The sequence below is a fragment of the Coregonus lavaretus genome (assembly GCF_964263955.1).
Source record: "Coregonus lavaretus genome assembly, chromosome: 8".
NCBI classification, from domain to species: Eukaryota; Metazoa; Chordata; class Actinopteri; order Salmoniformes; family Salmonidae; genus Coregonus; species Coregonus lavaretus.
This window is the reverse complement of record NC_139995.1, coordinates 24,103,905-24,129,642: the sequence shown is the minus strand read 5'-3', so window position 1 is coordinate 24,129,642 and position 25,738 is coordinate 24,103,905. Positions and strand designations below refer to the sequence as shown.

The window sequence follows — 25,738 nt, the reverse complement described above, 5'->3', positions numbered from 1 at the left end:
AGTCCACTAGGAGAGTTGTACTATAGTGTCATACACAAGAGAAACCTGATGAGTGACTAGGATCGCCAATAGAGCAAGGTTTTATTCAACATAATTCCACCTCTAAAAGCACAATAAAGAGGATTGACACCCACCATGTCAGATTGTTCTGAAATCTTTTCTGTTGTTAGAAACGGATAAGATTAGCATTCATGCAACATTATTTTGTTGAAATATAATATATATATAGATCTCTGAGAAATTAAGCCAATTGATTGCATCCAAAAATTGACTATTTTAATTTATACGATTCATATAAAATAAATATAGTACCTAACATCCAATTTGGACAAAAAATATTTTAACAATGGGTTAGACATGAAGATGGTGGTCCTCTGTAGCTCAGCTGGTAGAGCACGGCGCTTGTAACGCCAAGGTAGTGGGTTCGATCCCCGGGACCACCCATACACAAAAATGTATGCACGCATGACTGTAAGTCGCTTTGGATAAAAGCGTCTGCTAAATGGCATATTATTATTATTATTATTATATATTAAGATTCCAAATGAATGGTCAAAAGCCACCCACGGAACCCCCATGCCAATCCCATCCCAACAACGAGTATATAGTATTAGTTCTGACAAGTAGTATGGAGCTGTGGCTCTGAGTATTGTTTCTTCATCCTATGTAATGTATTCTCAGTGAATTTGGTGATGTTTTTTTCCCACTTGTTCAGAGAAATTAGTCATTGAAGTTGTTAGGTTTATGTCCCATCCTACATCCTGATATTACCAGGTTCTGACCACTAGATGTTGCTGTTCCTGCTCACTGTTGGGTTGAAATTGGCGTAGGGTGTGTGGGGGGGGGGTCCGTGGGTGGCCTTCAACCATTTATTTGGATTCCTCATGTCTTACTCATTGTTAGATAATAGTTTGATCCAAATTGGATGTTAGGTACTATATTTATTGAATATTATATTAATCCAATAAATTAAAATGGCCAATTTCAGTGCAATCAATTAGCTTAATTTCTCAGATATCAAATTATATTTCAACAAAATAGTGTTGCAGGAATGGTAATCTTATCTGTTTCTAATTACAGAAACGTTTTCAGAATAATCTGAGATGAAGGGTGTCATGGCTTTCTGAAATGACATGGAACGACCCAAAAGGGAGGGAGAGCCTTACCTTATAATCACCTTAGAAGAAAAGTAGTCACACATTGAATTGTCTCCTGAGAATGATTTAATGCTACCCTGGCCTTGTGCTTTGGTGCACTGTATACAGATAACTATACATGGAGGGGGTCAGAGGGGTGTTATGACAGACATGGGAGGATGGGGTGGGGGTTATAATCAGGGTCTTAAGCAAGAAACACACCAAGAATCTCACTGCCAGTAGACTGCCCATAGGTACTTATCACAGTGGGAGGCCGTTCCTTCTGTTGCTAGAACAAAAGTGGTACCTGCTGCATGCCGACCCGGTAGCAACAAACCTACCGATTCTACTTGTAGAATAACTTCACTTTAGCTAATCAGGGAGCTAAGAAAAAAGAGGGCATTTTCTCTGTACATCCACAGTTGAGCCAGTCACACTTCATATGCAATGTAGGCTATGGGATGGTAGCTAGCTAAGTGCACAGACGCAATGCACACAACACTAAATACTTCCTCCAAGATAGCTAACCACTGTAGCTAGTATTGATATTATAATTAAATCACAATGGATTAGCAAATTTCCATGAAACAGCTGCCTGTGTTAGCTGCCGAGTTAGTGCAGTGTCCTTAGCTAGCGAATATGTCGTTGGCTAGCTAGCTAAACATTTGGCAATGGGCTGGCACTGGCAGCATGAGATTATGGAGATTGAATGAAATTGTTTCTTCGTCATCTTGCTAGGTAGTTATCTAGCTGTGGCCATCTGGCTAGTATCAACAAGGGCTTTCTACAAAATAACAACATTAGTGAAGATAGCTTGGAATCTAGATCATAAGCAATACGCCCAGATATGCATTGCCAAACAACACTACTGCCACCTTCTGGTTTTGAGTATTTTAACAAGGCTGAGAGGCTGACGACTTCCAAGGTCTTTGCAGTGTGAACACAAAAGAGATTGACTGCCGACACTCTGTTCAGAGCTGCTAAGTAGTCGGCAGGCAAACATTTGACAATCCTACCGGTTTGTCTGAGCTTTACATGCAGGACCACCCGGTGTTCCTTCCCACGCACCCCTCTCATTCCTCACTGAGCCACCCTTCACACATATCCTTTTGGAGGATGTGTGAGGATCATTCCCAACATATATTGCAGACACCATTTTTTGTATATATATATGTTTAAATCCAGTTTATACTGTAGAACCTGTCTTGCTTAGAGGAGACTCCCTTACTCTAAAGATATATGCATTTAGCTTTATAGTTTGTGGAAAAAAGGTTTTGGCTAAGGCAGCATTTTATTTGTGGAATTTGAAGAATAATGAAAGTTTGATTTGGAGTTTGCGTGTCTTGCCCTCACTGTGCAAACACTGTCTCATGTGGTTACCATAGCACACTGTGTGTGAAGGGTGGGTACTGCTAATTTGAGGTTTTGGGTTGACGTGGTGGTCCACTCGCTCCTGCAGACCATTATCACCTCATTGAGCCCTGTGCCACAGCCCAAAGCTTGCTCTGCCCCTGCCACTCCAGCAGCAGAGAGGAGTAGCCTACTGTAGGGCCAGTCTGGTTGTCTGTTGCTGGCCATGGGAAGAGAGGGCCACTACCCAGCTCTGAATGTGGGCATGGCGTGTTGCGTTGCGAGGGAGGGGTGTGCCAGGTGAAAGTCTACTTCTCACCTCTGTAGATCCTGGGGATTAGAGGTCTGGGGGAGGATGAATGGAACAGAAGGGGGGTTGCCTGCAGTTTAGCCGGCTTGTTCCCCTCCAAGGCTTCTGCTGCTGCCTGATTCCTCCACCCGGAACTCCCTTGAGACGAGTGAAAGCCTGAGGATATCCAGATCTTAGCCGTCACTCTGACCAATCTGGTGGGAACATCTCAGAGAGCAGGGCAGTCAGGGACCATTGGAATAACATCTGAACAGGTCTGGGGGTCACTGTGCATATTTGGTGATATAGGGGGGTGAATAGGTTAAGTCACATGGCTCATGCCTACACATTAGTGTTCCATGCAACACATAGTAAAGAATAGATAAGATTAATATAGAGGGGATGCAATAAATCCCAGACATACAGTATTAGCTATAGCTGGGGTTCCTGGGTAGAGGGCAGAGGAGAGGCCATCCTGTGAGAATCAGAGAGGAAGTGTGCTATCTGATATAGCTAACCTCCTGCTCAGAGCAGCATGGCAGCTGACCCCACAAGACCCCACTGTTTCCATTACAATACAAACCAAAGGTGATGACTACATACTGGCCCTATGCTCCCCAGCTATGGTAAAGGTTAATAACACTTCACCATTCCCATATAGTGAGGATCATCAGTGATGACTAACGGCTATATAAAATCTTTAGGGCTGTCCCCAACATTTTTTTGTATTGGTGACCGAGAGTAATCTTTTCTCTCGACCAATTGAGTGGTCGAAATGTTAAAATGTGTATTTTTCCATATATAGACATACCCTATGTGTTTTAATAAAATCAACTATATGTACTGAACTTGTCTGATGCTTGAGCACGCTGTTTGATTGAATAATTAACAAACACAAATTACTCAAGAGGGAGCCAGAGATCAAGATACCCTAACCAGAAGAAGAAGAACTGTCACGACTTCCCCCGAGGCTGCCTCCTCTCCTTGTTCGGGTAGGCTTCGGCGTTCGTCGTCACCGGCCTTCTAGCCACTGCCGTTCCTCATCTCACCATTTGTTTTGTCTTGTTTATTACACACACCTGGTTCATATCCCTTCATCAGTACCTGTATAAGTGTTCCCTCTGCCCCCTTGTCTTTGTGTGTGATTGTTTATTGTGGAGGAGTGAGAAGCTCGGTGGAGCTCCGTGTATTTTGTATCGCCGGGAATATTCCCCTTGTGCCTTGTATTTTCCAATGCACCTGTTTTGCGCACTGGAGTGTTTTTACGCATTACTGCGTAACTCTGTGGTTCAGAAGAAATCCTGTTATTCTGTGATTTACCCTCCTGCGCCTGACTCCTTAAAAATCACCTCATCAGAAACTGTTTCCGACCGTCCTCCTTCCGCTGCTGCTGGCCTTCGCAGATTCTGCCATTAGGCTTCTGAAGTTTCCAGTAATAGGCTACACCAGGGTTCGTCAACCTTTTCCATTTAGAGTGCCAATTTATCTTACCATTTCTACCGATCTGCGTGCCAGTTATGATTTTCATATGCACATTCCATTTATAATAGTCTTTGCATCTCAAAATCATTTTCAGGTTGTTAATCTAAATTCTATCTAAATCTAAATGAAAATGATACAAATCTAAAAGTAGCTTAACCTCTATTGCCATTGCCAACTATGCAAAAATAGCCTACATAAAGCCAACAAATAAAAAATATTGCAGCCTGTAGGTAGTAAATATATAAAAAATACATATCCTAGAAATCACATTGGCTAAGCAAGGCCTGTCTGCAACAAACTTGAAACATTGTATCAACTATCAACTGTGTCCAGTCCGAAGCTTGCGCAAGCAAATTTGCAACATAGTTAAAAATATTCTGGGCCCTCGCAGTTTCCCACGCCAGTGAGCTCGGGACAGACACAGCTGTAGGCTATTTGTACAAGGGATAAGTAGTAACCAGGTATTTTATGACGTTTTCACTGGATCAGAGCATTCCATTTTTCCCTTTCACGCCGAGAGAGCTGGAAATATTTTTCAAATACATTGAGGAACTATTATCATTCTCGATGGATTTTAAAAACAGACTGTTTACTTGCCTTAAAGAGGTGAAGAAAAAAATACTTTGAGAAGCTTCATTAGTGGTGGTGAGTTAAGACAATCAGAAATACTATCAGACATCACATTTATAGCCCTACATTTGCGCGAAGTAGTGCTGAGTGATTGGTGCTTCTCTAGTTCGGTTTCGGATCGATTATAACAAAAATAATCACTGTTTTCGATTATTAACATTAAATGTAGCATCGAACAGCCCCCGCGATATGCAACTTTTCAGGGAAGTCAGGAACCAATATACACAATCAGTTAGGAAAGCAAAGGCTAACTTTTTCAAACAGAAATGTGCTCCTGTAGCACTTCTCCATGGACACTGTAAAGTCCATGGAGAATAAGAGCACCTCCTCCCAGCTGCCCACTGCACTGAGGCTAGGAAACACTGTCACTACCGATAAATCTACGATAATCGAAAATTTCAACAAGCATTTTGCTACGGATGGCCATGCTTTCCACCTGGCTACCCCTACCCCGGCCACCAGCTCTGCACCATCCGCTGCAACTTGCCCATGCCCCCCCGCTTCTCCTTCACCCAAATTCAGATAGCTGATGTTCTGAAAGAGCTGCAAAATCTGGACCCCTACAAATCAGCTGGGCTAGACAATCTGGACCCTTTCTTTCTAAAATTAGCCGCCGAAATTGTCGCAACCCCTGTCACCAGCCTGTTCAACCTCTCTTTCGTATCGTCTGAGATCCCCAGAGATTGGAAAGCTGCCGCAGTCATCCCCCTCTTCAAAAGGGGGTGACACTCTAGATCCAAACTGTTACAGACCTATATCCATCCTGCCCTGCCTTTTGAAAGTATTTGAAAGCCAAGTTAACAAACAGATCACCGACCATTTAGAATCCCACCGTACCTTCTCCGCTATGCAATCTGGTTTCCGAGCTGGTCATGCGTGTACCTCAGCCACGCTCAAGGTCCTAAACTATATAATAACCGTGATCGATAAAAGACAGTACTGTGCAGCTGTCTTCATTGATCTGGCCAAGGCTTGACTCTGTCAATCACCGCATTCTTATTGGGAGACTAAATAGCCTTGGTTTCTCAAATGACTGCCTCGCCTGGTTCACCAACTACTTCTCAGATAGAGTTCAATGTGTCAAATCGGAGGGCCTGTTGTCTGGACCTCTGGCAGTCTCTATGGGGGTGCCACAGGGTTCAATTCTCGGGCCGACTCTATTCTCTGTGTATATCAATGATGTCGCTCTTGCTGCTGGTGACTCTCAGATCCACCTCTACGCAGATGACACCATTTTGTATACATCTCGCCCTTCATTGGACACTGTGTTAACAAACCTCCAAACGAGCTTCAATGCCATACAACGCTCCTTCCGTGGCCTCCAACTGCTATTAAACGCTAGTAAAACTACAGTGAGGGAAAAAAGTATTTGATCCCCTGCTGATTTTGTACGTTTGCCCATTGACAAAGAAATGATCAGTATATAATTTTAATGGTAGGTTTATTTGAACAGTGAGAGACAGAATAACAACAAAAAAATCCAGAAAAATGCATGTCAAAAATCTTTGGAGGGAGTTGAAAGTCCGTGTTGCCCAGCGACAGCCCCAAAACATCACTGCTCTAGAGGAGATCTGCATGGAGGAATGGGCCAAAATACCAGCAACAGTGTGTGAAAACCTTGTGAAGACTTACAGAAAACGTTTGACCTGTGTCATTGCCAACAAAGGGTATATAACAAAGTATTGAGAAACTTTTGTTATTGACCAAATACTTATTTTCCACCATAATTTGCAAATAAATTCATTAAATATCCTACAATGTGATTTTCTGGATTTTTCCCCTCAATTGTCTGTCATAGTTGACGTGTACCTATGATGAAAATTACAGGCCTCTCTCATCTTTTTAAGTGGGAGAACTTGCACAATTGGTGGCTGACTAAATACTTTTTTCCCCCACTGTATATCTAGTTTAACTAACCGATTTTGATGGAGATTTTTTTATTATGTTACTTAAAGGCGCTGCATGGTCAATCTGACGTCTGCATTGGCCGTGCAGCATTTAGGTTGATATGGCCTCTGCAGAAGTCAGGGCATTCACACTTCTTGGTCTTCATGGAGCAGCGCAGAGATGTTGTGATGGAAGTTGTCGAGGAAGTGAGTTTGTGTTTATACAGGATGTCACGCCCCCACCTACCGTCAACCAATCATGTCAATGCGGAGCTATACTGAGCCCTCAGCTATGTTACAACATTTGGGAGGCGCACGGCAATTCCATTTGGAGCTCCATTTGGCCTCTGCATGCCTCCAGAGGCTCCGCAATTGCGTCACACCCTCCAGCATCCGACCACATTTTCGGATCAAGCATAAATTGGCTTTAAATGGACGCACCAGTGTGTCAAAAGGGTTTTAAAGTCATCATCTCAACTCTGCTCAGGCAGTAGCAGCCAAACAGCTAGACAACGTTATCTCTCTGCTCCCCATACTGTTGTCTTTAGTCACATGGGCAACAATTAGAAAAATTGAAGCGAGTCTGTTGCAGCTGTATATTTACATGACACTTTATCAGGATACATATTTGGTTATGTTATCTCTGTTCGCACAATACATTTGTTAATCTTGGTATGTAAATATATTGTTTGTTATTCGGTCCTCTGTAGCTCAATTGGTAGAGCATGGCGCTTGTAACGCCAGGGTAGTGGGTTCGATCCCCAGGACCACCCATACCTAAAAAAAATGTATGCACGCATGACTGTAAGTCGCTTTGGATAAAAGCGTCTGCTAAATGGCATATTATATTATATATCCTATTTAGCTAGGCTAGGTGCAGAGCTGTCTGACGAAATCATTTTACTAGTTCATCAAAGAAGATAAGGCATACTTTCAAACGGTCGCTATCCCTTTCTCTTGTCATTGTGTTGTGTACATTCCTCTCTCATGAGGTCTATGCGGTATGTGTGCATCTAACCTAACGTTGCAGGCGTAAAAGTGTATCCATCACTGCCTGAGCAGAAAACACTAGCGCAATGGATTATGGTCATTGTAGTTAATTACCACGTTTCTATCATAAGTTGAATGCACCAGTTTGTAAGTAACTCTGGATAAGAGCGTCTGCTAAATGATGTTAATGTAAATGAACTAGGTTGACTATTTCCTTAATGAAGACTGCAACTCCCTTCAGCCCAGCGTCTCAAATAGTTATTGAGTTGATTTCACTCGTGAATGATTAGATTTCTCTCTAGAGAAACGGCACGTTGGGCTCACAAAAAAAAAAAATGAATTAAATGGAATTCAAGTAACTGAACCGACGTTGGTAAAAAAGTGAGTTGTCAAGGAAGTGAGTTTGTGTTTATGCAGGAGGTACCGCCCCCACCTACAGTCAACCAATCATGTCAATGCGGAGCTATACGGAGCCCCCGCATTGTTACAACATTTAACAGGCGCACATGGCTTGATTTGGCCTCTCCATGCTTCCAGAGGCTCTGCAATTGCGTCACCCTCCATACGAAGCCTCCGAACACATTTCCCGGAGCTCGATTTGGCCTCTGCAAGCCTCTGGAGGTTCCGCGATTGCGTCACACCTGCTCCATATGGAGCGTCAAATAAAATAAAATAAAAATATTTGTCACATGTGCGGAATACAACAGGTGTATACCTTACAGTGAAATGCTTACTTACAAGCTCTTAACCAACAATGCAGTTTTTAGAAAATAGAGTTAAGAAAATATGTACTAAATAAACTAAAGTAAAAAATTAATATACTAACAAAAAAAGTAACACAATAAAATAACAATAATGAGGCTATATACAGGGGGTACCGGTACTGAGTCAATGTGTGGGGGTACAGGTTAGTCGAGGTAATTTGTACATGTAGGTAGGGGTAAAGTGACTGGATAGATAGCAAACAGTGAGTACTCCGGGTGGCCATTTGATGAATTGTTCAGCAGTCTTATGGCTTGGGGGTTGAAGCTGTTAATGAGCCTTTTGGACCTAGACTTGGCGCTCCGGTACTGCTTGCCGTGCGGTAACAGAGAGAACAGTCTATGACCTGGGTGACTGGAACCGTTGACCATTTTTTGGGCCTTCCTCTGACACCGCCTAGTATATAGGTCCTGGATGGCAGGAAGCTTGGCCCCAGTGATGTACTGGGCTGTACGCACTACCCTCTGTAGCGCCTTACGGTCGGCCAACCACATTTCATGGCGACCGACAGGGCGTTTACCTTCGCTTTCTTGGGCACAGGGACTATGGTGGTCTGCTTGAAACATGTAGGTATTACAGACTCGGTCAGGGAGAGGTTGAAAATGTCAGTGAAGACACTTGCCAGTTGGTCCGTGCATGCTCTGAGTACACGTCCTGGTATTCCGTCTGGCCCCACGGCCTTGTGAATGTTGACCTGTTTAAAGGTCTTGCTCACATCGGCTACGGAGAGCGTGATCACACAGTCTTCCGGAACAGCTGGTGCTCTCATGCATGCTTCAGTTTTGCTTGCCTCGAAGCGAGCATAAAAAGGCATTCAGCCCGTCTGGTAGGCTCGCGTCACTGGGCAGCTCGCGGTTGGGTTACCCTTTGTTGTCCGTAATAGTTTGCAAGCCCAGCCACATCCGACGAGCGTCAGAGCCGGTGTAGTAGGATTCAATAATAAACTGTAATCCATGGCTTCTGGTTGGGATATGTACGTACGGTCACTGTGGGGACGACGTCAATGATGTACTTATTGATGAAGCCGGTGACCGAGGTGGTATACTCCTCAATGCCATTGGATGAATCCCGGAACATATTCCAGTCTGTGCTAGCAAAACAGTCCTGTAGCGTAGCATCTGCGTCATCTGACCACTTCCGTATTGAGCGAGTCACTGGTACTACCTGTTTTAGTTTATGCTTGTAAGCAGGAATCAGGAGGATAGAATTATGGTCAGATTTTCCAAATGGAGGTCAAGGGAGAGCTTTGTACGCGTCTCTGTGTGTGGAGTAAAGGTGGTCTAGAGTTTTTTTTCCTCTGGTTGCACTTGTGACATGCTGGTAGAAATGAGGTAAAACGGATTTAAGTTTGCTTGCATTAAAGTCCCCGGCCACTAGGAGCGCCGCTTACGGTCCGCCATTGCCAGATCAAGCATAAATTGGCTTTTAGCCACACTCCCCTTCTTCTTGGACTGTGGCATCCCCGCGGCCTCCTCAATGGATTAGTCCACTGAGACATGCTCAAATCAGACAGGAGTCTCGTGTGCCATACGAAAATGCATATATATTTGCCACTGCGCTACAAAAACGATCACAGTCGACCAACAGCCTATCAACTAAACAATCGACCAGTCAACTAAATCTTTCATACAGCACCACCATTTGTATGAACATAGCATTAAGACATACAGTATAATGTCATGAAATCATGGAGCACGTCACTAAATTAAACAAACTGGTGTTCAAATGTTAATTGCAGTTAACATGGCTGGTAATGATGAGGTTAGATTCTGGTTGAGTGGGTTTGCTCCACGGCCCAGGAAGGAGTGTTAAGCAGTGTTTGTGTGTAGAACATGACTGATGCTCAGGGTTTACTGGCCATGCTGGCAGGGTTGCTAAACAACATGCTGTGTATGGTTCTGTTTTAAATTAAACAACCTAGCTCTCCTTACCCAATCTGGCAACCAGGTTTTATGAGTGTGCTGCTGGTGCGATTACATAATTAATGTGACGGCAGTAAAATGTACTCACATTGTTGGGTCGTAGGTATCGGAAAACACTATTTTCAAGCTCAATTCTCAAAAATCATCTTTACAGTGGTAGAAAAAAAGCTAATAACCAAATCACATAAAATAAATTATATCTAAATGGGAACATGACAACATAATGGCTGTCAGCCGGCAAAGCAGGTCAGATCTGGACTAATTCTCACGTCACTGTGAATGTAGAGCCTGAAGTATCTCTACACTTCAGTTACTTTGCCCTTTATGTTTACAGCTCCATCCATGAAGAACCACACATTCCAAATCACATACTCCCTGTTGGGTCAATAGCTAGGTGGCGGAGTGGAACCCTCTGTTAAACACTATTATTGTACACAAAGTGAGTCCATGCAACTTATTATGCGACTTGTTAAGCTAATTTGTACTCCTGAACTTATTTAACAAAGGCTTGCCATAACAAAGGGGATGAATGCATATTGTCAAGACATTTCAGCTTTTCATTTGTAAACATTTCTAAAAACATAATTAGACTTTGACAATATGGGGTATTGTGTATAGGCCAGTTACACAAAATCTAAATGTTATCCATTTTTAATTCAGGCTGTCACACAACAAAATGTGGAAAAAGTCAAAGGGTGTGAATACTTTCTGAAGGCTCTGTATATATATTTTTTACTAAGTCGCTTAAACGAGATACTAAGTCATTCGAACAAGATATTAAGTCGTTCAAACAAGATACATTATTTTTTTTTTTCTACAGAATTATCATAATGCCTAGTGGGTGAGGTAATTACGTTGTGTGAGGAGAGGAGAGGAGAGGAGAGGAGAGGAGAGGAGAGGAGAGGAGAGGAGAGGAGAGGAGAGGAGAGGAGAGGAGAGGAGAAGGAAATGAGGGGGCCATCAGTATCTCAGTAAACATGTTCAATTTCAGGAAAAATGTAGTCAGACACATGGCTTATTAGTGTTTTTTATACCAGCAAGATCTATGTCCAGTTTAGTCTATTAAACATACACTGCCCAGCATGGTATCCACTGCATTAGCACTGCCTGCAGTAGCTGAAAATAGTAGCATTTAATAGTACAAACTATTAAGTCTGAACTTGATTCAACCCACCACAGTAACTTACTTGAAAAGATAAATTGGCACATCACGTAAAACAGGCTTGATGGGTAGAACTAGTTTAAAAAAAAACTCATTTTTGGAAAGAATATATTAATTCAACATCACTGTGAGCCAACAATTTCAGTAAAGCAGCAGTATATTTCAGCAAGGCATTCAGATGTTTAACAGGCTAGCTAGATGGAAACTTAATTCACCTAGATGACTTGATGTTGTGTATTCCACTGACTAATGTGTCTGAAACTGGCACTGGTGTTGTCTAGGGAAGCACAGCTCTCCTATTACTTCTTCTTTGCATGTGAGAGCTGGGATTGAGATGGAGTCAGTATCAAATCCCATTAGTCTAAAAGACATGGCCATCCCCAAGTAAGGGTATCAGTGATCTATCAAGACCCCCATTCAAAAGGCCCCACTTACAGGCACAAGGGACTTATATTTCACATATTGTACATTAAAACTTGCCATGTCGTTTATATGCCCATGAGCAGTTGCACAGCTCGGTTTCACCCTGTTGGAGGATAATGGGTGTTATAATTACACACTGGAAAGATATTCTTACCCTCTTATAGCATGATGCCTGGCAATGAAAGACTTAAGGCCTACCATCTTCTGATGGTTGGGCATGTAAATAACAAATGCTTCAAGGGTTTAGAAATTATAAGTTAGTTTTTGAGAGTGCGAAAGCAGTGCAGGTGTTATACTGAACAAAAATATAAAATGCATACATGTAACAATTTCAAAGATTCTACTGAGTTACAGTTCCTATGAGGAAATCATTCAATTTAAATAAATTCATTAGGCACTAATCTATGGATTTCACATGACTGGGAATACAGATATGCATCTGTCGGTCACAGATACCTTTAAAAAATGGACCTCACAATGGGCAACAGGACCTCATCACGGTATTTTTGTGCATTCAAATTGCCATCAATAAAATGCGATTGTGTTCGTTGTCTGTAGCTTATGCCTGCTCATACCATAATCCCACCGCCATCATGGGGCACTCTGTTTACATTGTTGACATCAGCAAATTCTCTGGCAACAGCTCTGGTGGACATTCCTGCAGTCATCATGCCAATTGCATGCCCTCTCAAAACTTGAGACATCTGTGGCATTGTGCTGTGTGACAAAACTGCACATTTTAGAGTGGCCTTTTATTGTGGCCAGCACAAGGTGAACCTGTGTAATGATCATGCTGTTTAATCAGCTTCTTGATATGCCACTCCTGTCAGGTGGATGGATTATCTTGGCAAAGGAGATGGCAAAGGAGAAATACTCACTAACAGGGATGTAAACAAATTTGTGCACAAAATTTGAGAGAAATAAGCTGTGTATATTCATCTACATACGTAGTTATGTCGTTTTGAAGAAGTAAGAATCCCATTTGTCTGTCCAGCTGCATAGCTAACTGGGTATGAGGATATGAATGCACATACTAAGACTTTAAAGAGTGTAATAATAGAACTTCCATTTCCAGTAAATGACACAGAGGCCCATGTATTAAAGCCAGTGTACTTGCTGCATAGCTCCCATAATGTCTGTCATTAGACCAGAGAGAGATTTCCTTGGAGGGCTCTTACCCACCATCCCAGCGGGAGTGTGTCTGGGGTCAGGCTTCCTGGCTGGTGGCGACAAGAGAACGTTTATTTGCACTGGGGCCGTGTTCCCACGCATCCAAGACATCTACTTGAAACAGTTACTGAGGAAGTCCCGCAGCATCATCAAGGACCCACACACGAGCTGTTCACTCCCTTACCATCGGACAGACGGTATCGGAGCATGGTCTGCGACAGTTTCTATCTAAAAGCCATCAGACTGCTGAACACTTGAACTGGACTGACCACCTGCACTGACTCTCCGTACCTTAGCACACATGCATGCACACACCCACACACTCATGCTACACACACACATCACAATTTCTGCTACCAGACTCTTATTTACTATTGCTAATACTGCACAATTTAAACACTTGGCCCCCAATCCCTCTTTTTTTAGCAGACGCTCTTATCCAGAGCGACTTACAGTTAGTGAGTGCATACATTTTCTGATAAATATTGTACTATAAATTGTGCCTTTCTGTATTATACTGATGCTAAAATGTTTATTATATTCCACTGAGCCATTTACTTTATGTTAGTATTCTTATATTTTATTATTGTTGTTGTATTGTCGAGAAGGAACCTGCAAGTAAGCCTTTCATTGGATGGTGTATACCATGTGTATCCTGTACATACGACTAATAAGACTAGAAACTTGAACTTGGAACAGGCTGAGCTGAAGACTTATCCCACAGTTAGGCTATTAATTACAGGCTCATCTTTAAATGCTGCATGGGGCCTAATTGATTTCAGGGTGGAGTCTATTAGAGACAGACTCCACTGGCTTAACACAAACACCTCACTCAAGATTACATTCACAGCCCATGAGATCACCCCCCTTGGGATCACTACTAATACCAGAATATATTGGTTTGGCCGGATTGCTATCAGTTCTGCGAGTCCAGATGCTAGTTTGCACACATGCTGTCGATTCATGTGGTTATATAAGCCACGACAGGTCTGGGATCAGTTGAGCATAGCTTGGAAAGACAATGTCATGTAAAAGTCCAGACAAATTACCATGTAGCTTGGTGTAAATTAAAACAGCAACCCTCAAGCTAAGTGACGCAGCAGACTCTCTACTCTTTCACGATCATTGTTGTGACAAAGTTGTCATGGTAGCTACAGTACATGTTGGCATTCAAGTTTTATAGTATAAGTTATCCCTTTGTTGTTCTCTTTCAGGTGGCGTAGTTGCAGAATATGAGGTTGTTATTGGGCCCACAAGGCCAGTGGATGTTGCTGGAGTCATTCGTGGGGACGACATTTATACTACACAACTGGCAGATGAAGGTAAGAAACTGATCCATTAGTAGATTATCTCCACAGAGCCACTATTGGTGTTGCTGTATTTATATACCATCCTATAGGCTCATCCCATCATTTTTTTTGTCAACAATTAATTAAATACAACTGGACATAGGCCTAAAACCCTAAGAAAGACACCGGATTCAAAACCTAGAATCTTTCAATTTAAATTATTATATACAATTCTTGCTACCAATAGAATGTTATTTATATGGGGGATACTATCTTCCCAGCTCTGCAGATTTTGCTGCGAAGAGACAGAATCATTAGATCATTTGTTTTGGTACTGTCCATTTGCAGCTTGTTTTTGGACACAGGTCCAGGAATGGTAAAGGATTGCAATATTTACCTGGAGCTAACCTTGCAGATAGCATTACTGGGTGATCTGAAAAGTCATAGTCAATCGATCAATAATATAATAATACTTTTAGCAAAAATGTTTGTTTCTATAGATTGTAAATTGAAAATAATGAGAATAGAAAGGTTCAGAACTTTTGTAAAACATCACAGTACAGTTGAAAAATATATGGCAAATAGAAATCCTATATGGATGGTGTTAAGAGATAGATGGGTGGTGTTGAATGGAGTTGAAGGATGGGACTAATAACAACTAATAACAAGATAACTAATAATGTAAGCATACTGTGTCCATAATAAGTATATAGGTTGTAGGTTGGGAGCTTTTGTGAAAGAGCACAGTTAGAAATATATGGCATATACAGTGGGGGAAAAAAGTATTTAGTCAGCCACCAATTGTGCAAGTTCTCCCACTTAAAAAGATGAGAGAGGCCTGTAATTTTCATCATAGGTACACGTCAACTATGACAGACAAAATGAGGAAAAAAAATCCAGAAAATCACATTGTAGGATTTTTAATGAATTTATTTGCAAATTATGGTGGAAAATAAGTATTTGGTCAATAACAAAAGTTTCTCAATACTTTGTTATATACCCTTTGTTGGCAATGACACAGGTCAAACGTTTTCTGTAAGTCTTCACAAGGTTTTCACACACTGTTGCTGGTATTTTGGCCCATTCCTCCATGCAGATCTCCTCTAGAGCAGTGATGTTTTGGGGCTGTCGCTGGGCAACACGGACTTTCAACTCCCTCCAAAGATTTTCTATGGGGTTGAGATCTGGAGACTGGCTAGGCCACTCCAGGACCTTGAAATGCTTCTTACGAAGCCACTCCTTCGTTGCCCGGGCGGTGTGTTTGGGATCATTGTCATGCTGAAAGACCCAGCCACGTTTCATCTTCAATGCCCTTGCTGATGGAAGGAGGTTTTCACTCAAAATCTCACAATACATGGCCCCATTCATTCTTTCCTTTACACGGATCAGTCGTCCTGGTCCCTTTGCAGAAAAACAGCCCCAAAGCATGATGTTTCCACCCCCATGCTTCACAGTAGGTATGGTGTTCTTTGGATGCAACTCAGCATTCTTTGTCCTCCAAACACGACAAGTTGAGTTTTTACCAAAAATATATATTTTGGTTTCATCTGACCATATGACATTCTCCCAATCCTCTTCTGGATCATCCAAATGCACTCTAGCAAACTTCAGACGGGCCTGGACATGTACTGGCTTAAGCAGGGGGACACGTCTGGCACTGCAGGATTTGAGTCCCTGGCGGCGTAGTGTGTTACTGATGGTAGGCTTTGTTACTTTGGTCCCAGCTCTCTGCAGGTCATTCACTAGGTCCCCCCGTGTGGTTCTGGGATTTTTGCTCACCGTTCTTGTCATCATTTAGACCCCACGGGGTGAGATCTTGCGTGGAGCCCCAGATCGAGGGAGATTATCAGTGGTCTTGTATGTCTTCCATTTCCTAATAATTGCTCCCACAGTTGATTTCTTCAAACCAAGCTGCTTACCTATTGCAGATTCAGTCTTCCCAGCCTGGTGCAGGTCTACAATTTTGTTTCTGGTGTCCTTTGACAGCTCTTTGGTCTTGACCATAGTGGAGTTTGGAGTGTGACTGTTTAAGGTTGTGGACAGGTGTCTTTTATACTGATAACAAGTTCAAACAGGTGCCATTAATACAGGTAACGAGTGGAGGACAGAGGAGCCTCTTAGAGAAGAAGTTACAGGTCTGTGAGAGCCAGAAATCCTGCTTGTTTGTAGGTGACCAAATACTTATTTTCCACCATAATTTGCAAATAAATTCATTAAAAATCCTACAATGTGATTTTCTGGAGAAAAAAAATCTCAATTTGTCTTTCATAGTTGACGTGTACCTATGATGAAAATTACAGGCCTCTCTCATATTTTTAAGTGGGAGAACTTGCACAATTGGTGGCTGACTAAATACTTTTTTTCCCCACTGTAGAAGCAAACCGGATGGACATCATGAAAATGAGAGTAGAAGAAGTTCAGGAGAAAAAACAAACAAAATATAATTATTGTAAAATTGACTGTGTCCATAAAATGTATATAGTAAGTATAAGCTGGAAGTAGAGGCCTAAGCATTGTTGTTAACTAGTTTACTCCAATTAGGGAAAGGGTGATGGGGTTGGTAATTAATAAAGGGGAATATATATTTTTTAAAGGATATGTATGTATGTATATATATATATATTACATATTACACACTACTGTTTTTTCTTTTTTCAGAAGCAGATACACCCCATGTCCAGATCATTGTATTCCCCAGTATTTTAGATGACACCACAGACATGAGGGAGGCCACAGGGAAGGCTGGTAAAGCAGCAATCACAGACCCAGACCAGGAGACCCAGGCTCCCCAGCAGTTCCTGACCTCCCAGTCAAGTGACATTGTGCTCATCCCAGAGGTGAGCCTAGAGTGCAGTGACAATACCATCCAAATCACCCAATCCAAGTCCAGAATGAATGATACACACTCTAGTCTAACTGAGGTGGTCTGGTCTCTCTCTACAGGCTGATGTGATGTGTGTTGATAAAGAAGTGGTCCAGGACAGAGATGTAGTGAGTCTGAAACTCAAGGCCTCGTCCAGCTGTGTAAGTACTGTCCACGCCACACGCACGCAAATCTGGCCCTCTGCCCTCCCTAAGTTGTGGCATTGAACGATTCAGCAGACTTTTAGCCCTCCATAACTGGCTACAAGACTATTGCAGCTCTGTGGGTGTAACATGTATTGACAATTTTGATACCTTCTGGAAACAACGCTCGTATTATAAGGAGGATGGGATCCACCCAAATCATTTGGGTTCCTGGATCCTTTCACAGCATTATAAGGCTGCGTTGAGACAATGACTTATCAATGACCCAAATCCAGCTCATTTAATCCCTACCATTGTGTCGCTGAGTTGTCATAATGATTCAGCAAAAGTATATTATCCTAGGGCCGTTGGAAGACCTAATTTATGTCCCTCTTACTGCCTGGAATGCCTCTGCTGATCCTACAGCTATTGTATGCAGTACTCATATGCCTATGAACCAGAGTAATACTGTTAGTACTGAGGTGGTGTGCCCTAGTAGGAAGTCCACTGTGTGCAGCTCACCCTGCATTAATACAAATAACCTGAGTATGTCTACCTCTGCTAAGTTTCCCAGTCAAGCAAGAAAAATTATCAAGCATCCCAGAAAAGTGTTAAAAATAGCCCACGTTAACATATGTAGCTTAAGAAACAAGGTTCATGAAATCAATAATTTGCTAGTAACAGATGACATTCATATTCTGACAATCTCAGAAACTCACTTAGATAATACCTCTGATGATACAGTGGTAGCAATACAAGGTTATAACATTTACAGAAAATACAGAAATGCCAACGGGGGCGGTGTTGTGGTCTATATTCAGAACCACATTTCTGAAAAGCTTAGAGAGGATCTCATGTTAAATACTGTTGAATTAATATGGCTACAGGTTCACCTGCCTCACCTAAAGCTGCTATATACCACCAAGTACTAACAGTCAGTATCTGGATAACATGTATGTGATAAACAGAGAGGTATATTTTCTGGGTGACCTAAATATTGACTGGCTTTTATCAAGCTGCCCACTCAAGAGAAAGCTTCAAACTGTAACTAGTGCCTGCAACCTGGTTCAGGTTATCAATCAACCTACCAGGGTAGTTACAAACAGTACAGGAATGAAATCATCAACATGTATTGATCATATCTTTACCAATGCTGCAGAATTCTTTTTGAAAGCACTATCCAAATCCATTGGATGTAGTGATCACAATATAGTAGCCATATCTAGGGAAACCACAGTTCCAAAAGCTGGGCCTAATATTGTGTATAAGAGGTCATACAATACGTTTTGTAGTGATTCCTATGTTGTTGGTGTGAATAATATTTATTGGTCTGTGGTGTGTAATTACATTTACATTTTAGTCATTTAGCAGACGCTCTTATCCAGAGCGACTTACAGTTAGTGAATACATATTTTTTTATACTGGCCCCCCGTGGGAATCGAACCCACAACCCTGGCATTGCAAATGCCATGATCTATCAACTGAGCTACATCCCTGCCGGCAATTCCCTCCCCTACCCTGGACGACGCTGGGCCAATTGTGCGCCGCCCATGATGGTCGCGGCCGGCTGCGACAGAGCAACCAGACGCTGCACTTGACACATTTATGAAATTGCTTATCCCAGTTACTAATAAGCATGCACCTATTAAGAAAATGACTGTAAAACGGTTAAATCCCTGTGGATTGATGAGAAATTGAAAAATTGTATGGTTGAGAGGGATGAGGCAAAAGAGATGGCAAATAGGTCTGGCTGTACAACCGATTGGCAAACGTACTGCAAATTGGGAAATCATATGACTAAACTGAATAAAAAGAAGAAGAAACTACACTATAAAACAAAGATAAATGACATAAAGAATGATAGTAAAAAGCTTTGGAGCACCTTAAATGAAATTTTGGGCAAAAAGGCAAACTCCGCTCCATCATTCATTGAATCAGATGGCTCATTCATCACAAAACCCACTGATATTGCCAACTACTTTAACGATTTTTCATTGGCAAGATTAGTAAACTTAGGCATGACATGCCAGCAACAAACGCTGACACTACACATCCAAGTATATCTGACCAAATTATGAAAGACAAACATTGTCATTTTGAATTCCGTAAAGTAAGTGTGGAAGAACTTTTTAATAAAGTTTTATTGTCGATCAACAATGGACAAGCCACCGGGGTCTGACAACTTGGATGGAAAATTACTGAGGATAATAGCGGATGATATTGCCACATCTTCAATTTAAGCCTACTAGAAAGTGTGTGCCCTCAGGCCTGGAGGGAAGCAAACGTTATTCCCCTACCTAAGAATAGTAAAGCCCCCTTAACTGGCTCAAATAGCCGACCAATCAGCCTGTTACCAACCCTTAGTAAACTTTGGGAAAAAATGCTATTTTACAGTAAACAAATTGACAACAGACTTTCAGCACGCTTATAGGGAAGGACATTCAACAAGCACAGCACTGACACAAATGATTGGCTGAGGGAAATTGATGATAAAAAGATTGTGGGGGCTGTTTTGTTAGACTTCAGTGCGGCTTTTGACATTATCGATCATAGTCTGCTGCTGGAAAAACTTATGTTTTATGGCTTTACACCCCCTGCTATATTGTGGATAAAGAGTTACCTGTCTAACAGAACACAGAGGGTGTTCTTTAATGGAAGCCTCTCCAACAAAATCCAGGTAGAATCAGGAATTCCCCAGGGCAGCTGTCTAGGCCCCTTACTTTTTTTCAATCTTTACGAACGACATGCCACTGGCTTTGAGTAAAGCCAGTGTGTCTATGTATGCGGATGGCTCAACATTATACACGTCAGCTACCACAGCGACTGAAATGACGGCAACACTTAACAAAGAGGTGCAGTTAGTTTCAAAATGGGTGGCAAGGAATAAGTTAGTGCTAAATATTTCAAAAACTAAAAGCATTGTATTTGGGACAAATCATTTACTAAACGCTAAACCTCAACTAAATCTTGTAATGAATAATATGGAAATTGAGCAAGTTGAGGAGACTAAATTGCTTGTCTTGGAGCAGTGGCTGCTGGGCTAACAGGAATTCTGCCCTGTGCAGGTCGGGCCAAGTAAGGAAAGGGATGTCTGGCATTTCTCAGCTGTGTCTGTCTGCCTGCCATCTGGAGCTCCAGCTCCTCTGAACTCAGTCGAGATTAAATTGTATTAAATGGTTCCCTGGAATAGAGGAGTCTATCCCCCATCAAGAGGCCTGTGTAACAGTATTGAATGGGACCGGGCTCCCCCCTCTCTTTCTCCATCTAGGCTAGCATGGGAAAGCCCCTGCAGCATGGCATGTAATCAGTGACACACTCACTCCTACATCAGGCCCAGGCTAAGCTTTATGACTTGATTGGCTTCATCTGGGTTAGACACCACATTCCTTTTGAAGTGGGGGATCTTTAATGACAGATCCATGTATGTTTCCTATCATATGAGGATAATATTTAGATTGGTATATAAAAAATAAAAAATAAATCAATTACAAACAAATTACTGATGAATACTGATACAGTTATGAGGTAAACTGTTAGCTGTACATTACACAATATAGCTGCATCAGGGGCTGGAGGCAAAACATGTTTTACCTTGTGCTAACAGTAACTACTCAAACGTCTAATAGAACATTTCTGAATGATAACATAAAGTAGGCTATCAAATACATAATGTCATCCAGTGACCCCTTACCCCTCAATTCTAACCCCTTACAGAGAGTACTTGAAAAGAGAAGTGAATAAAACTGTTTTCAATATAAAGATTATAGTTCATGTGCTGTACATGCATTATATTCTACATGCTCTGAGTGCCGTAGCAGATGAGACCTTGAGAGCGGTCCGGTTTCCTTGGCACAGAGCCCGTGAGCTTTGTAATGAGACCAGCTGTCCGCTCTAGGGCTGGGATCAAGAGTTTGAGCAGAGCTGTCTGTGGGGGCTGGTGGCTCTATTTGGATCATGTTACATAGGGTGGAGTATAATTGCACAATGTTTTGGTTTCATTTATTGGGTTATGAGAGAGGAAGAAAGGGGGAGATATGGGATGGGGTAGGGCCCTTTCAGGGTGTACATTTCTAAAGAGCCATAGTTGTGAATGTGTATGCACAAGAATGTACTGTATGTGAGCACATTTCGGGATGACAATTAATACTTACCTAAATGACAAGGACTAACCAGAGGTTCTGTAGCCCCAAGTGCAAACACTGTTTATTAATCCAACTGGTCTTTCCACAGGAAGAGACCAGGTCTAAAATTGAGAGTGTTCTGGAGCACCTGTGTGGGGTCGACTGTAAACTGGAGGTCTTCCAGGAGGACAACTCTAATGAAATCCTGATCTCTGGCCAATACATAGAAGGTTGGTCTCCTCCTCTGCTTGTTAATGATGTGGGATGACTTTGATAGTCTGTTGTTGAAAAAACATTAACCAAATCATATTGTTCCTTCTCACAGCTGATGCTAAAGGAATGGCAGATAAGTTCAACAATGACAATATAAAAGACAAGGTAGAGTATCACTTCTCTCTATTTCTAATTAAATACCAGTAAAACAACAGAGTATTCCAATTCCCCATATGAAGTTCACATAATTCTCACCACATACACTTCATGCCTGAGTCATGAGAAAGACATTATGTTCAGTGGCCACTGCAGTCCCACCTACAATAAAGGGCTTTAATTTGTGCACAGTGGTAAGTGAGGAAAAGTCACAGTGCTGATTTGGCTCCTGATCTAACCACAGTGAAATAAACAAGGAGACACGCTTCCACCACAGACAGGATTCCTCACTCACGGCTCCAAGCTGCCTGGAAGATGCTGCATGACAAACAGAATTTTAAAAAATCAGATGGAATTAATTTTTGTTCCCAGTGGGAATGAGGAATGGGTGTTTCCTTCTCATGCTCCAACTAAGTTGTCCCTTTGACATTAGACACACTCTGTGATCCATCCCTACACCCGTCCTTACAACCCCTTGCCACATTAAACAGTTAAGTGAGCTGCACCCAGCCACATTTTTCTCATTATGTTGGTCAGTCAGTTCAATGGCACCTTTGTGTTCAGACTTTGCTGTGGAGGGTTGGGAGATTATGCCCTTTCTCCACTCAGTCAGTTATCTCTATACTGTATAGCCTTACTATAGCCCTGGGTACATAAAGCCTATAGTCATCCTCTGCAGCAGGGATGGGCAACTTTGATGGGGGCCACAAAAAAACAGAACTCATCATGTACAGTACCAGTCAAAAGTTTGGACAAACCTACTCATTCCAGGGCCTTTCTTTATTTTTACTATTTTCTACATTGTAGAATAATAGTGAAGATATCAAAACTATGAAATAACACATATTGAATCATGTAGTAACCAAATAAGTGTTAAATAAATCATAATATATATTATATTTGAGATTCTTCAAATAGCCACCCTTTGCCTTGATGACAGCTTTGCACACTCTTGACATTCTCTTTTTTCACCCACCCCCTTACATTTATTCATGAAAACCCTGAATTCCTGATATTAACGTGTATAACGCTCCTCGTCTCTCCAGATTGATTTTGAGGAGGCTGTTCCTCGCTGGGGGAAGAACTCCAAGCTGGTGCTAGTCTCCCTGCTGCTCACTGGACTGCTCCTGGCTATTCTGCTCATTGCAGGTTACTACCTGAAAGCCCACCGCCCACCACCCAAGGGAGCGAGACTGGTGAGTGGTCATGACGTGAGAGAGACTCATGGAAAACTAATACTGTGTAAAGGACCCAGTTCATTGGGAAGATTGGGTGGTTGATGCACCTCTTGCTTGTTTATTTAAAATGTTATGACTGTATTTGAGGTAAGGCTTGTGGTTATCCTTTGGTTGCTTCCTCACTCAAACCCACATTCACATAAATAGCTCTAAGTCTTCTCTGCTGTTTCTTTTTCATCCTCATGCCAGGTGGCCACAGATATTACATTTTTTTCTCCTACAAAAGCCTCATGAGATTGTCTGAAATAGCTTTCATACGGGCCACACCCATATGCTGGTTTAGAGAGAAGTATGTGGAACTGCCTTCCTTTGGCGTCTTGTTTTCACAGTCAATCGTCATAGGCATCGTATAAACTAACCTCAGTCTCCTCATCTGATTGACACAAACAATCCTAACCTCAGCCCAGACTCCCTGTCTCCACCATACATGTTTGAATTACATCATAGAGAGAGCGATTGTGTTTTAATCCTCTCATCATCAGGCTTTACCTTCAACTTCACATTCCCTTCAGTACAAACACTGAGGTGTATACATACACATAGCTGACAGGTCATATGAAAATAACTAATTTAATTCATTGCTTTTCTGAACAACACATAAAACATGTCCTAAATTCCATACTCAGTGCAAACTGTATGTGATGTGCCGTTGTTTGTTATTCCTTCAGTTGAATCTGTACTGTTATCACACTATTTCAGTAGTAAGTCCAAGCTCTATACCTCTAACACTTATGACCCAGCCCAGCCTGCCATCAGTGTTCCTTTAATTTAATCTATATGGTGCCTGCAGGCTGAAGAGGGTTTCCAGGTGGATGAGGAGAACCAGGCCAACACCCTGGTGTCTGTTGCCCCTCTGCAGCCCCAGGAGCCCTTGGACAAGCCCACCAGCAACGGGGAGTCTCCTGAGAGCCAGCCGCCCCCCACCAACGGCCACTCCGCCACCCAGACCTCCGTTGCCGACACCGAGATGTGAACAAGCTCTGAATGACACCCCCACCGCCCCATTCCCATTCCTCCATCACCACATTCCCAATCCCTCTCCCTCTCAGAGTGTACCTGGGGACACCGCACTCTGACACTGACACACATTCAACATCCAACCCCACCCCACCCTACCTGATCCAACCCTTGACCCCCAGGATGATGACAATGAGGAAACTGATTACTATGACGATGATGACGATGTCTGTAATGTGAAGAAGAGATTGTGATCACTGGCCTCTATTAGGTTTCAGTAGTGGCAGAGAAGGAGCCTAAACGCTGAGTTTGGGGGACTGGACAGCTGGGTCACAGACTGCAGTCCAGAAACAATAAATCGCTGCAAAAAAAAGGACAACAAATCACCGAAATTGACCGTTTGTGTTGCTGTTTCCAAATTCAAGTATGAAGCAAAGTATATGCTATATCTTAAACACTAGCAGATCTGAAATGGACTCATTTGAACCAAAGGGTCATCGTAGTTTAAAGTATTGATTGCTTGGTTCATTTGTTTGTATGATCTTATGTGATTGTTTGCTTGACTCGCCTGTTCGAGGTAAGAAGTAAAATCTGGGTAAAAGAAGTGGAGAAAGAGTGATTCAATCAATGGAGATTATTTAAACTATTGAAGAGATTTGAATAGGCAGCTTTTAAATAAGTATCAATATGATTGGCTAGTGCAGAGATCAGAGTTTAATCCTGTTGCCTTTTATCAAGGCCTGTCATAAGTTGTGTGAGGGGTTGCCGTATATTTGTTTCAGAATTATGTACAGTAGGCCTAGTGTGTCACTATTTCCATCAAGACATACTTTCTATTGTACTGTTTTTTTTAAACATGTTTTTTTCTGTTCTGACTTACCACTGTGTCTTTGAGAATGTTGAACCAGGTAGACTCATTTTATCATTCAGGAAAACAGACAGACATACGTTTTGTGTGGTGAATTCGATGAATAATATTAGTCTCTCTTATGGTGCACTGTCGTTAGATTTCTACACAACCCCTAATAACATATTCAACATTCCAAATACACTTTTTATGCCCTCAATAAATCAGTTCATCATGAAACATACAGTATGTTACATGGATGAAAGTAAACCTATATTTTAGCTATTGTTTTTTTAATGACTGATTGTTTTCATACAATACTGCATGTGTACATATGCCAATTTTCTCTGTTTGTAATATCTGTGTGCCCCATAAATTGTGAGTCAATGTTGCTACTGTTTCTTTGTCTTTCTGACCACGTCACACTAGCCTGACCATGTCACAAACATGGCACACACACAAACTTGCATCTCTTTATAGACCCCATATTAGGGAAAGTGAAGGCATTATTCCAATGGGGTTCTTATGATTCCTCCAGCTGTTTTGGGCCTCTGATCTTTTATTAAATCTTTATAAACCAAATGTTTAACATGTACAGTATTGACTAGCATTGCCAGATGAACTTACCCACAGATGGACATTGAATTATCTGAGTGTGTATGCTAATCATGTATATTTCTAGCAATACCATTCTAGACATCATGATCAT

General features: G+C 41.9%; 1 protein-coding gene across 1 annotated transcript in view; it reads left to right on the top strand.

The window, feature by feature from the left end:
- LOC311134300 (uncharacterized protein) overlaps positions 1-25,420 on the top strand; it is a 28,028-nt gene extending 2,608 nt beyond the window's left edge. The window contains exons 2-8 of the mRNA XM_084167935.1: positions 14,417-14,524; positions 17,150-17,328; positions 17,435-17,515; positions 21,728-21,848; positions 21,944-21,996; positions 23,034-23,183; positions 24,016-25,420. Of these exons, the coding sequence (XP_084024061.1) occupies positions 14,417-14,524; positions 17,150-17,328; positions 17,435-17,515; positions 21,728-21,848; positions 21,944-21,996; positions 23,034-23,183; positions 24,016-24,198 (875 nt within the window). The 3' untranslated portion in view covers positions 24,199-25,420. The remainder of the gene's footprint in view (positions 1-14,416; positions 14,525-17,149; positions 17,329-17,434; positions 17,516-21,727; positions 21,849-21,943; positions 21,997-23,033; positions 23,184-24,015) is intronic.
- The last annotated feature ends 318 nt before the right edge of the window (positions 25,421-25,738 follow it).